The 14,664-nt window shown below is 41.3% G+C and overlaps 1 protein-coding gene across 4 annotated transcripts in view; it reads right to left on the bottom strand.

The window, feature by feature from the left end:
* The window catches only part of CDKL4 (cyclin dependent kinase like 4), a 54,890-nt gene that overhangs the window by 19,204 nt on the left and 21,022 nt on the right, over positions 1-14,664 (bottom strand). For 3 of the 4 annotated variants that reach the window (XM_027555072.1, XM_027555073.1, XM_027555074.1), the window contains exon 4: positions 2,100-2,172. The exons of the other annotated variant lie outside the window; for it this stretch is intronic. In XM_027555072.1, coding sequence (XP_027410873.1) covers positions 2,100-2,172 — 73 coding nt within the window. The remainder of the gene's footprint in view (positions 1-2,099; positions 2,173-14,664) is intronic. 4 annotated transcript variants of the gene reach the window in all.

The following is a 14,664-nucleotide window of genomic DNA, read 5'->3' on the forward strand; positions in this document are numbered from 1 at the left end:
AAACTCCAGCAGCAAACTTAGGTGAACTTGAATACCTCTCAGAGCATGGTGGAAAGCAACAAAGATGTGGATTCAATTCTGCATCATCTTTAGCAATTATTTGAAAGCACAATTTGCATCATGAAAAATATGTATCTTGTGAGCAATATGTCTCTATATTCTATATACTTTATCAATAAAAAGTCAAAGCTTCTGACTTACTCTAACAACAACAAAAACCTCACTTTCTTTTTTTAAATGGTTTTATTTAGTTTTGGCTGTCCTGGGTCTTCGTTCCTGGGCTTTGCTCTAGTTGTGGTGAGCAGGGCCTGCTCTCCAGCTGCCGTGTGCGGCTTCTCGTTGTGGTGGCTTCTCCTGATGGGGAGCACAGGCTCCAGGGCTTGTGGGCTCAGTAGCTGCGGCTCCTGGCTCTAGAGCACAGGCTCAATAGTTATGGCACATGGGCTTAACTGCTCCTTGGCATGTGGGATCTTCCCAGATCAGGGATCGAACCCATGTCTTCTGCACTGGCAGGTAGATTCTTTAACCACTTAGCCATCAGAGAAGCCCTTCACTGAGTTTCTTCTTAACACCAAGGGAAGCTTTCCTTAAGTACTGAAAATTAGTTGCATGATTGTGTACTCTTTTTCAGCAATCCTAGATTACCAGGATAGATATTCTGCTCTTGGCATCAAAACTGACCATATGGTAGTCTGTATCCTTGCCTCAACACTGCCTCTATGTAGGCACCAACTCAAAAGGTTATTTTTTTAAAAAAACTATCATTATAGCAAAAGCACCCAAGAGCTTACTTAAAGATGCTCCCACTGGCCTAAGATGGGACAACCTGAACATCAGAGAGAACAATGACTGCAAAGGACTGAAGCACATCACATACATAAAATCATAATGATGCCCTACACCCCACCGAACCCTTCACTCCTCAAGGTTGCTGGGAGACACTCTTGGAGACACCAGTTCATCACTGTGAGTACCGACATCTAAAAGGAATAATCACATATTTATCTTACTGTACTTTACAGTAACCAGGGTCCATGGTAAATTCTTCTCCATAGAATTCCAATTAATAAATGCAGAAGGAATATTAGAATTAGAAAATTGCCACCTTTTAACTTTAATGAAATACTGGAGAGAGGTAATAATGATCTCTAAATGCTAAAACTAAAAAAAGATTGACAGCAAAAGTGCTAAAGAAGGGGATCGAGTGAACATCTCTTGAACCTACTAATCTATTTTAAGACAATCCAAAGTGGGAAAGACGGCCAGACGTTATATACGCCTCAGGTAGCTGACACAGTAAGAAGTGTACAGTACTGTATGTGAAGCCTTCCTGTCTAAAAAGACTGAACCTGAGTGTGACAAGCCTCTGGATATAAACACCAATTTACAGTAAATACAGGCAAAAGAACAAGTTAAAAAACACACAGGAAGCAACCAGCCAAAAGGATTTCTATAACACAGGAGAAGTCAAAGCATGGTTCTAGGTTGGGAAGCTTCAGTATCAATTGGTAAACTGTTAGAACTGCAGATTCTCAGGTTTTATCCCAGACCTACGGAATCGGAAATTCTGGAGGTGGGCCCAGCAAAATGTGTCTTGACAAGAACTCCAGGTGGTTCTGATGCATGCTCAAGTTTGACACCCATGGCTCTGAAAAATTCATGATGGAAAAAAGAAAAAAAAGATAGAGGAAAGGAGACCTTTACAGTATAAAAGACTTAAGAGACGTTAAAAACAAGAGAAAATCAAGTGCCACGGAGGGTTACACTACTGATATTCTGAAGACTTATTTTAACCCAATTTAAAAATAATCATAGTACTGATTATTTAAAAATAATCATTAGTACTGGGGCAAAAGGAAACTTTTAAGTTCATACAAACTTTTAATTCATAAGGAATGAATAATTTGATTCTTATAGAAGTTGGAAAAAAGCCATGAATAATGCATTACTTTTCCTTGTATTCCGTAACTTTCTTTTGTTTTGCTCCTCTGGTTCTTATTCTCCTTCCACCATTAGCTCTTCAAATAGACCCCTGAGCCGTTTAGGAGAGAAGAGTCATCATGAAGAAATTAGCAAAGACATTAGGGAATGTTACTTACATTGTGTTTATGACAGAAGTTGAGAGCTTGGAGTGTTTGCCATAACACACTTTTGATCACTCCATCAGCAACTCTGGGGAAAAAAATAACAAAGGAAATGAAAACTCCTAAGATGTGTTTTCAGGAGCAGAGCTGGGAATAGAAATGGAATGGGTGGGGCTTGTCACAGCCAGTGGATGCAGTACAAAGGGAATCTTGGAAATGTTCTTTTTAAAAAATGTTTTAACAAAAATTGATTTGCTACTTTTTTCATTATAGCTATGTAACTTTCCTTTTTAACTTGAAATTTTTAATGCTTATCATGAAAATTCAAACAATATAGAAAAGTAAAGAAATAAGACATGTTCATTCAAATCTTGCTAGCCCAAAATAATTGCTGTAACTTACAGTGATTGTCCCTTTGGGAATCTCTGGTTCTCTTCCTCTCTCTGCATTTACTTTTTAACTTTAATATTAAACAAATGCATTCATAAGGTTTGATATTTTTAAAGTTAAAAGAATATCCATGAAGAATTCTCTCATATCTGCCTAGCCAATCATTTCATCCTTGGCAAATTCCCCTGCCTCTTTCAGAAACATTGTATGCATTGAGGTACAGATACATATATACAGAATATGTATACATCTATCTCAGTGACCAAAGATCTCATTATATAGATGTATCATAATTTAGTAAGTCCTCATTGACAAGCAATTAGGTTTGATCCAAGTTTCATTTCTAGAAACAATGCTTCAGTGAATATCCTATCAACTATCTATGGCAGTTGTGCAATAATCTTTTTAAGGTAAGTTCTAGAAGTGGGATTTCTGGGATCTATGGGAGGCACATGATATATTTCGATCCTGCAGGTATGAACTTCAGGTAGAACTGAGACCTGGTTTTGCAGGAAAAAAGGCATCCGTGAAGAGTGACCTTCAATTCATTGAATTCATGCTGGTGGTAAACACTCAAGCATATGCAAGAGTTGTTTTTATAACTGTTACTTACACCTGGTAAGATGCAGCTCCAATACTCTGGCCACCTGATTCGAAGAGCCGACTCATTGGAAAAGACCCTGATGCTGGGAAAGATGGAGGGCAAGAGGAAAAGGGGATGCATAGGGGATGAGATGGCTGGACGGCATCACTGACTCAATGGACATGAATCTGAGCAAACTCCAGGAGATGGTGAAGGACAGGGAAGCCTGGCGTGCTGCAGCCCATGGGGTCGCAAAGAGTCAGACACGCCTAGTAACTGAACAGCAACAGCACTTGCACCTGGTAAGCAGGCAGGCACACAACCAGGGGGCCAGGGAGGAACAAGAGCCCAGGAAAATGGGAGTCTGGGAGCTTCTCGCCTCTGCAGATTTCCTGTGTGGAAAATACTGGGGAGTATTTTCCACTTGGGGATCTGGGCAATGTGTATTCGAGAGTACTTAGTCTATTTTGTGTAACCATTTCTATAAATTGCAGCAATTACATTCCCTCTAACTTTTCTATTGATGCACTGTTTCAGGGCATTTCACAGAAGAGTCATGGCTTCGGTTCAAAACAGAATCCTTAGCACAGATTCCAGGAAGGCAGATTCCATTTTAGGCAAAACAACATTTATAAAAAATAACAACTACAAACAAATACCACAGATCTTACAAAGATAGTTATCAAAGAGAATACAGATTCACACAGAGCTCATTCCAGAAACACAGACTGCTGTAACATTATTTAGCCACACTCAGCAGTTTTTCTAAGTATTTTGTGAAATAAAACCTATAGAAACCAACTGATACTCAATGCTTCGTATACTGTGGGTGAATGACAAACATATAATGGAAGAATTGATAATCATGAAGGTCTGAAAGCAAAAACTAGACATCCTGGGACTTCTCTGTGGTCCAGCATGCTTCCACTGCAAAGGGCATGGGTTCCATCCCTGGTCAAGGAACTAAGATCCCACATGCAGCGAGGCATGGCCAGTAACTAACCCTGAAGCTGGAGAAGACTGAGGGCAGGAGGAGAAGGGGGCAACAGAGGATGAGATGGTTGGATGGCATCATCGACTCAATGGGCGTGAATGTCAGCAAACTTCGGGAGATGGTGAAGGACAAAGGATGGCACCTGGTTGCTGCAGTCCATGGGGGTCACAAAGAACTGAACAACAACAACAAAACTAATTGTTTTAAAAAAAACAACAAAAAACATGGTATCCTGCTTCAAAACCAAAGGTGTTAGGGAGGGTGGCAGGGTCAGGGAATTCAGACTGGGTTGCCCAGAGGCTGCTCTTTCAGCCACTCAGGGGAATCCTGGCGCTGACATCAGAGCTCATTATCTTTTAGTTTTATATATAACTTGATGGGGAAAACAATTTCATTATCAGTGCCCAAGATGAATCAAGCCCTTCTCTGTAAACCCTTGTTATCCTAGAATAAAATCCAACCTTTATTGTGGCCTACCGGCCTCTTAATGATTTCACTTCTGTTCACCCCTCTCCCCTACCTTTATCTCCTGCCACATTCTCACTGACCTCCGCTCTGGCCCGTTAGTGTCTGCTCTTCCCTCAACAGACCACCAAAACTCTGTGTTTACTCTTCATCCTATGCCCCTCACCAGGAATTCTCTAGCTTCTCAGTGTGTTTTATTCTCCTCCAAAGCCTTGTAACTCTGCCAGGGCTTTCTTTACCTTGTCCGTTACTGTAGCTCCAGGGCCTCGAACTGTAACTGGTACCCAACAGGTCCTCAACTAAGCTTCCTTCACTGGCACTCTCAGAGACTATATAAACTCAAACCCTGTAATAAATCCCTTTTTGCTTAAACTAGCTAGAGTGAATTCTGTTGTTGAATCCTGATCAGTGCAGAATAGGACACCAGAATTGGGCATGGGAAGCAAAGTCGAGGCCTTGGAAAGGCAGGCTACCTGACTGGTTGGGTCTGAAGGCCGGGGGATCTAATTACCATCAGTGGCTGTAACCCTGGTGAATGGATACCCAGTGATGAACCAATTAAGTACATAATCGCGTGTGGTCATCTGTAATAAAGTGCCTATTCAGGGCAGGGTTTTGCTGGACTGAAAGTGATCAAACAAAACCGGAACACATAGGAAAGTAATAAAAGTGAGGTTGGGCTGGTTGTGTCTCACTTCGCTGGAAAAATTGAAGAAAACAAAAGGATAGCTTTAAGTAAGGCTTTGATGCTTTGGTTCGAGGCACAGTTAGGAGACCGGAAGTTTCAATGTTTGCCCTTATTTCTTGTGTTTTTAAGACTTGCTCCACTGACCACTGGGATTATCCCAGAAGTGACTGAAAAATTGGACACTGAGAATAGTCCTGCTGGGTGCTAAATGACAAAACAAATTGAATTTATGTGAAGTTAATTAATTTCTCAGTTAATTAACTGAGACATACACTTTGAGAAATTAAATGTGACACTTGGGAGTATTCACGGAACTAAGAGCATCCCAACCTCCTGCCAAATATCCCTTCTTTTTTACTTATTTACTTTTTGGCCACACCTCATGGCATGTGGGCTCTTAGTTCTCTGACTAGGGATCAAACCTCTTGCAGTGGAAGCGTGGAGTCTAAACCACTGGACCTTTAGGGAAGTCCCAAACGTCTCTTCTTACATGAAGTAGCCCCCAAACTTGTATGGAGACTGGTCTTGCCTTGTGGAGGGCCCCTCACGATCTCACTCGAGGCAGCTGTAAAACATGGGTGCTGTCAATTCTCCTCAAGGCTCCTTTCCCTGCCACCCGTCAATGTCTCCAAACTTTGACTAAAGTCAGATCTCAGCCTGTTCCAAAGGACCTACTACAAAGTCAAAGAGAAGAAAAGAAGATTTGCACAGCGAAGAGAACTCTAAAAAGTGGCCAATCTATACTGGAGAATGTACGTGGAAATGGATTTCCTAGTGTCGGACCAGAAAGGAGGAAACACGACGTTACACTCGGCTGATTATAAACAGTTATGGGCACGCTTCCTATGGAGCCTGGCTCAATAAACTGCTTGGAGCAGCCAGGAGTGAGAGAAGGTGATTGCTGAATTGGTTGATCAGAATCTGGGTTAGATGGGTGCCTGTGCCAAATGAAATTGCAATGCTGGAAGTTCATTAGTAAAATGAAGAGGAAGAAATCCAAAGTTTTGGGGAGATAGGAGTGTTGGAGAGGATTTATCACATGCAACATGCTCATCTACTTCCCAGCTATGTCACCTCAAAGTATTAATGGTAGCAGTAATCTATGAAAAGTGAAAGTCATGTCCTACTCTTCCATGGAATTCTCCAGGCCAGAATACTGGAGTGGGTAGCCTTTCCCTTTTCCAGGGGTCTTCCCAACCCAGGGATTGAACCCAGGTCTCCAGCATTACAGGCAGATTCTTTGCCAGCTGAGCTACAAGGGAAGCCCAAGAATACTGGAGTGGGTAGCCTATCCTTTCTCCAGCAGATCTTCCCGACCAAGGAATCGAACTGGGGTCTCCTGCACTGCAGGCAGATTCTTTACCAACTGAGCTATCAGGGAAGCCTGTGTTTGTCCCCAAATCTGCAGTATTGCTTTCAGTTTTCTATTTGGTGCCAGACACTTCTACTAGGCTCCTCCTACCACAACTGCCTTCATTCCTTGGCTCAGAACCTACTGGTTCTTCTTCCATTTTCTAGTGTATCTATCCGAGAAGGCAATGGCACCCCACTCAAGTACTCTTGCCTGGAAAATCCCATGGACGGAGGAGCCTGGTAGGCTGCAGTCCATGGGGTTGCTAAGAGTCGGGCAAGACTGAGTGACTTCACTTTCACTTTTCACTTTCATGCATTGGAGAAGGAAATGGCAACCCACTCCAGTACTCTTGCCTGGAGAATCCCAGGGATGGGGGAGCCTGGTGGGCTGCTGTCTATGGGGTCGCACAGAGTCAGACATGACTGAAGCGACTTAGCAGCAGCAGCAGCAGTGTATCTATTTCCACTATCCAGTTAGGAAATGGGGAAACAGCTCCCAGGATGGATTCATGGACCTGACAGGACTACCATGGGATGGATTCAGGTTAAATTTCACTGGGGACTCTCAATAAGCTTCCCATCCCCACAAAACTGCTGAACCACAGTAACTTTCAAAGTTACTGGTGATTGGCTTTACTTCAGAGCATGATTCAGAGATTCCTGAGAGATTGGGTAGCTCTCTTTTCCCAGTACACAACTATCCTGGTAAATATTTGGTCACAGGCCATTCGGGAAGAGGCTGCTGCTGCTGCTGCTAAGTCACTTCAGTCGTGTCTGACTCTGTGAGATCCCATAGACGGCAGCCCACCAGGCTTCCCCGTCCCTGGGATTCTCCAGGCAAGAACACTGGAGTGGGTTGCCATTTCCTTCTCCAATGCATGAAAGTGAAAAGTGAAAGTGAAGTCACTCAGTCGTGTCCGACTCTATCGACCCCATGGACTGCAGCCTACCAGGCTCCTCCGTCCATGGGATTTTCCAGGCAAGAGTACTGGAGTGGGGTGCCATTGCCTTTTCCGGGGATAGGCTAAGAGAAAGAATTAAGTACACACACATGATGTCAATGCAGGGCTATTCCCCAAGGATAGCTGCCTCCTTCACGAGGCCCTGGGTCTTGGCTATTATGATGTGCTTATACACTAAGTCACTTCAGTAGTGTCCAACTCTTTGCAACCCTATGAACCATAGCCCACCAAGCTCCTCTGTCCATGGGATTCTCCAGGCAAGAATACTGGAGTGGGTTGCCATTTCCTTCTCCAGGGGAATCTTCCTGACCCAGGGATCAAACCTGCATCTCTTGCATCTCCTTTTGGGAGGCGGGTTCTTTACCACTGGGGCTTCCCTTGTGGCTCAGCTGGTAAAGAACCTGCCTGCAATGAAGGAGACCTGGGTTCGATCCCTGGGTTGGGAAGATCCCTTGGAGAAGAGAATGGCTACCCACTCCAGTATTCTTGCTTGGGAAATCCCATGGACAGAGGAGCCTTGCAAGCTACAGTCCATGGGATCGCAAAGAGTCAGACACGACTGAGTGACTTTCACTTTCACTTCACTTTCTTTACCACTAGCGCCACCTGGGGCTATTACGGTGGCTGAAGCCAAGCCTCTAGTTTATGTAGAAAAGAACTTTAGAGACCTGCCCATCTATCTTGTGTGGGAGAACCCATGGTCAGATCAAATCATTCTGATCACCACGCTGGCTCTGTTGTCTATTACAGGAACTTCTGGACATGCAGTATTCCTTCCTGGCCTCTGTCACCCAGGGACCCCATCATTCCTAGGAAACCAGGATGTCATTTCAAAGGAAGACTCTCCCTGCTTCAGCATGTGGGACATGCTGCTGCTCTTCTGGCTAAAGCACTTCTCAGTGCTCATGATTCACTCCCACCCCTCCACCAACCCACACCCATAGCTTTACAGGAAATTACCTATGATCAGTTTGCTGAGAAGGAAATTAATTCTTTTATATGTCCATCACACCTAGGTAAAGACGAATTTAAAAAAAATAAATTGAAACCTGATTTACAGACGTACATGCTGTGCTGTTGCCAGCCAGAAGTGGAGAGCAGTAGTTTTAAAAGACCATTTATAATTAATTGTTCCCTTATATATCTAATTCTTCATTAGATTTTAAATTTCTTGATGGTAGGACTGTTCTACTATGTATAGTGCAATGACAGTGAAGGGAATCTTTCCTGTTGGTAGGTGGTAATTTCTATCACATTACCAATTAACTTACCTCCTGGACCTATTTTGAACAGAGAAGGATTTTAGAGAATGGGAATGTATTATTTCAAATTTAATCAGATGACACCAGTTGCAGTTGCTTTACATACATGTAGTTTCTTCCATATATCAACTTGAATCAGCCATAGGTATATGTATGTCCCCTCCCTCTTGAACCTCCCTCCTACCCCCTTTTTTTCTAATTTATTTATTTTTAGTTGGAGGATAATTGCTTTACAATATTGTGTTGGTACATGCAGTTTCTTAACTGCAGCAAATCAAACGCAGTCTCAGGGCTTACTCTGCAGCTATTGATCTAACAAATGCTTTTCCCTCTATTAAAAAAGTAGAGGAAACCAGTCGCTTTCATTTGGCAGGGGAAGCAGTACATTTTCACCATCTTACTTCAGTGTTGAATTAGCTCTTCTTTGTGATATAATTTAGTCCTCAAGTCTCTAGACAATCTCACCATCTCACAGCTCATCCCGAACATCCATTACCTTGATCATCTTATATCTATACACCAGTTATTTCTTCGAACTGTGAATTTACCCTGATAAACAATGAAGCTGAAGCTCCAATACTTTGGCCACCTGATATGAACAGCCGACTCACTGAAAAAGACCCTGATGCTGGGAAAGATTGAGGGCAAGAGGAGAAGGGGGCGACAGAGGATGAGACGGTTGGATGGCATCACTGACTATTAGAGTTTGCGCAAGCTCCGGGACAGTGAAGCCTGGCGTGCTGCCGTCCACGGGGTTGCAAACAGTTGGATTCAACTTAGCTACTGAACAAACAATGGTCCCATAGGCTTGGTATGTATGCTGTTTAGTTGTTTACCTCTGGTTGCTATTCATTGGGTTTATACTCTTTGGGATGTTGAAGATTTTGGGAAGGGAGTGAAAGCAGACAAATATTTTAAATTAATCATAGTTCTCTGGAAGTAGCCAGCATTTCATAGAAAGAGTGGTGGGCCTGCATTGTTCCTATCTGCATTCCTTCATGTAGATCCAAGTCTTAGGGCTGACCCAAAGCACGCTGTATACCCTGGCACTGCTAAATACACTAGTAAAACACACTGTGCTGTGCTTAGTCGTTCAGTTGTGTCTGACTCTTTGCGACCCCATGAACTGTATGTAGCCCACCAGGCTCCTCTGTCCATGGGGATTCTCCAGGCAAGAGTACTGGAGTGGGTTACCATGCCCTGCTCACACTAAACACACCAAATATACTTTCCAAAGGAAAGCAGTGGAGTTCAGAGATCTCTGTGGTTGCTAAATACATACAAGACAAATGAGTTACTCAACTATGCCTTGTTCTTTCTTGCATCTGTGCATTCCACCAAGATCGCCCACCCAGCCAGTTCTTCCCCTTTTCAAAGTCTCAGCCCAAATGTGTCCTTCTCCGCAGAAACTTCCCTGATTCCCTGGGACCAACAGAGACTGGAGCTGTTCTTCTGTATCCGAAGCATTGTTGGTAACTCAATTTTCACTGTCATTTGTAATGGCTACTTTGAGTATCGGTTTCTTCATTAGATTTTAAGCTTCTTGAGCACAGGATTGTGCCATTATATCTTTCTAGCCTCTGCACTAGCAGAAGTGTTCAGTAAAATATTTCTGAAGTGAATGAATGAATCAAAGCATGCTCCACACTAAGGAGGCTATTAGGATGAATTAGATATGAGTTCTGCACTCAAAGGAAGAGAGAGTATGCACTTAAACACCTGTAAGGTAGTAAGTGCCAAGTACCGTAACAGGGATGAAAATAAAATTTCACGGATATTCAAAGGAGGGAAGCAATACCATTCAGAAAAAGGAATCTCACAGATAGTCAGAATGTCTAGGATTTCACATTCTAGAGATAATGATACAGATAGGGAAAGAGGACACAAAGTTAGGAGGAAAAGCATAAGCTAAGTCCTACAGGCAGTAGACTTCCTTCCTTTCACAGAAGGAAGAAAGAGATGTTCAGTTCAGTTAAACTGGTACATGGATTGAATGTATTATAGGTTTTATTTTCAGAGCCTTGAACAATGCATGATATTAAGCATCCATGTCTAACTTTATGAAAATGTATGTTAATTTATAAATTAATTTATATTTAAATTAAACAACAAATCTGTCCTCTAAAGCCAACATACAAAACCCTATTTAGCTCAAAGTAAAGTTGAAATATGAATTAATTCATTCCTTTAATTCATTCCTTTAACCGTTTTTTAAATTATTAAGAAAAATTTTTTTTGGTTACGCCTTGAGGCATGTGGGATCTTAGTTCCCCAACCAGGGATGGAACCCACACCCTCTGCACTGGAAGTACAGGGTCTTAACCACAGGACCACCAGGGAAGTCTCTAAAATTAATTTCTATTTTAAAAGTAAAATTAGAAAATTAGAGATGCCAAGGGAACATTTCATGCAAAGATGGGCACAATAACGGACAGAAACGGTATGGACCTAACAGAAGCAGAAGATATTAAGAAGAGGTGGTAAGAATACACAGAAGGACTATAAAAACAAGGTCTTAATGACCCAGATAACCATGATGGTGTGGTCATTCACCTAGAGCCAGATATCCTGGAGTGAAGTCAAGTGGGCCTTAGGAAGCATTATGACAAACAAAGCTAGTGGAGGTGAGGGAATTCCAGTTGAGCTATTCCAAATCCTAAAAGATGATGCTGTGAAAGTGCTGCACTCAGTATGCCAGCAAATTTGAACAACTCAGCACTGGCCACAGGACTGGAAAAGGTCAGTTTTCTTTCTAATCCCAAAGAAGGGCAATGCCAAAGAATGTTCAAACTACCGCACAACTGAACTCATTAAACATGCTAGCAATATAATGCTAAAATATACTTCAAGCTAGGTTTCAACAGTACATAAACCAAGAACTTCCAGATGTACCAGCTGGATTTAGAAAAGGCAGAGGAACCAGAGACCAAATTGCCAACATCTACTAAATCATAGGAAAAGCAAGGGAATTCCAGAAAAACATCTACCCTGCTTCATTAACTACACTAAAGCCTTTGACTGTGTGGATCACAACAAACTGTGGAAAATTCTTAAAGAGATGGGACTACCTGACCACCTTATCTGCCTCCTACAGAGATTTCCATACAGAGAAATCTGTGTGCAGGTCAAGAAGCAACAGTTAGAACTGGACATGGAACAACAGACTGGTTCAAAACTGGGAAAAGAGTAGGTCAAGGCTGTATATTGTCACCTTGCTTATTTAACTTATATTGAGAGTACATCAAGAGAAACGCTGGGCTGGAAGAAGCACAGGCTGGAATAAAGATTGCTGGGGGAAATATCAATAACCTCAGACATGCAGATGACACCACCCTTATGGCAGAAAGTGAAGAGGAACTAAAAAGCCTCTTGATGAAAGTGAAAGTGGAGAGTGAAAAAGTTGGCTTAAAGCTCAACATTCAGACAACGAAGATCATGGCATCCGGTCCCATCACTTCATGGGAAATAGATGGGGAAACAGTGGAAACAGTGTCAGACTTTATTTTTCTGGGCTCCCAAATCACTGAAGATGGTGATTGCAGCCATGAAATTAAAAGACGCTTACTCCTTGGAAGGAAAGTTATGCCCAACCTAGACAGCATATTAAAAAGCAGAGATATTACTTTGCCAACAAAAGTCCATCTAGTCAAGGCTATGGTTTTTCCAGTGGTCATGTATAGATGTGAGAGGTGGACTATAAAGAAAGCTGAGTGCAGAATAATTGATGGTTTGAACTGTAGTGTTGGAGAAGACTCTTGAGAGTCCCTTGGACTGCAAGGAGATCCAACCAGTCCATTCTAAAGGAGATCAGTCCTGGATGTTCTTTGGAAGGACTGATGTTGAAGCTGAAACTCCAATACTTTGGCCACCTCATGCGAAGAGTTGACTCATTGGAAAAGACTCTGATGCTGGGAGGGATTGGGGGCAGGAGGAGAAGGGGATGACAGAGGATGAGATGGTTGGACGGCATCACTGACTCGATGGACGTGGGTTTGGGTGGACTCTGGGAGTTGGTGATGGACAGGGAGGCCTGGTGTGCTGCGATTCATGGGGTTGCAAAGAGTCGGACAGTCGACTGAGCGACTGAACTGAACTGAACTGAATCTTTTAAAAAATTTGATTTGCAAAATCTACATATGTATGTATGAAATGATATTAATTCTTCATTTGGCAAAGATTCACCCAATTTGCCACTTCTTTTTTAGTTTTGTTTACATACTTTTTGTCAAAGGGACTCTCTAAAACTAATATGACATTATTTGGCAGTTGAAGTTGCATTTCTTCTTCTTTAAAAAATTTCTTGGTTTAGTTGAACTTTCTCAACTATGGCTGATTCATGTTGAAGTTTGACAGAAAATAACAAAATTCTATAAAGCAATTATCGTTCAATTGAAAAATAAATAAGTTCACAAAGGAAAAAAAAACCATTGGCATTCTGATTAGATTTTTGTGCAATATATAAATCAGGAAGGAAGCCAAAATATAATAATGAATACTTCCATCCAGAAATATATGTTCATTTAAATAAAATCCTTTGTGTATCTCAGTTTTGTAATTGTTTTTAGGCAAAGTTTTAACATCTTTTGTATCTTTATTCCTAAACACTTTTATTGTTGACATTTGAATGGGATCCTTTTCCATTAGATTTTCTACAGTACTGATTGATACAAAAGCTATTACTTTTTGTGTACAGAATTTAGAGTGCTATACATACAAACATATATATGTACATATATATATATACACATACACACAGATATATGTATATATATGTATATGAAAACTGAATTCCATTCGTTTTAGTAACTCTAGGTAATTCTGTTAGACTACAATAATATCATGCAAATAATGGAAATTTTATCTTGTTTTCCGAAGTTTTAAATCCTATTTGTTTTTCTTAGTACATTATGCTGGCTAGAGTTCTCATGTTTTATTTCTCACTTTAATGATGGTTTCTCTAGTGCTTTATCATTGAATATAAAATTTGCAGTCAATTTGGAGAAGTTGTATGTCTGTATGTGTGTGTGTGTGTGTTTGTGTGTATAAAAAGTATTTTAGTTCTAGTTTGCTAAGGTTTTTTTTCCACCAAATAATCAGGAGAAGATGTTGAATTTATCAACTGACTTTCCAAATTTTATCAAACAAGTATTTTTTCTCCTTTAACTTTAGTGAATTATATGAAAGAACTATGGTTCATTCCTTGAATTCGGACAATCTAACATATAACTTTGAATCACTCTGAAATACATATAGCTTTGAAATACATTGTAATTTGTATTTGCAGTAGATTTGTCTATTAAATACTATACATTATTCCTCTAAGTTAACATTACCTTTGGTTAATATTCATTTGCCCTTTGAGCACATCCTGAGATTGGAGAGAAAGAGCCAGCAGATGCAAACAGGCAGAAGGGGGCTCAGATCTGAAATTTGCCATCGTTAATCCCACACTTCAATATTCTTGCCTTTAGAACCCCATGAACAGTATGAAAAGGCAAAAAGATAGGACAATGAAAGATGAATTCCTAGGGCTGGTAGGTGCCCAATATGCTACTGGAGATCAGTGGAGAAATAATTTCAGAAAGAATGAAGAGATGGAGCCAAAGCAAAAGCAACACCCAGTTGTGGATGTGACTGGTGATGGAAGTAAAGTCTGATACTATAAAGAGCAATATTGCATAGGAACCTGGAATGTTAGGTCCATGAATCAAGGCAAATTGGAAGTGGTCAAACAGGAGATGGCAAGAGTGAACATCGAGATTTTAGGAATCAGCGAACTAAAATGGACTGGAATGGGTGAATTTAACTCAGATGACCATTATATATACTACTGTGGGCAAGAATCTCTTAAAAGAAATGGAGTAGCCATCATAGTCATCAAAA

This window comes from Bos indicus x Bos taurus, chromosome 11, assembly GCF_003369695.1.
Source record: "Bos indicus x Bos taurus breed Angus x Brahman F1 hybrid chromosome 11, Bos_hybrid_MaternalHap_v2.0, whole genome shotgun sequence".
NCBI classification, from domain to species: domain Eukaryota; kingdom Metazoa; phylum Chordata; class Mammalia; order Artiodactyla; family Bovidae; genus Bos; species Bos indicus x Bos taurus.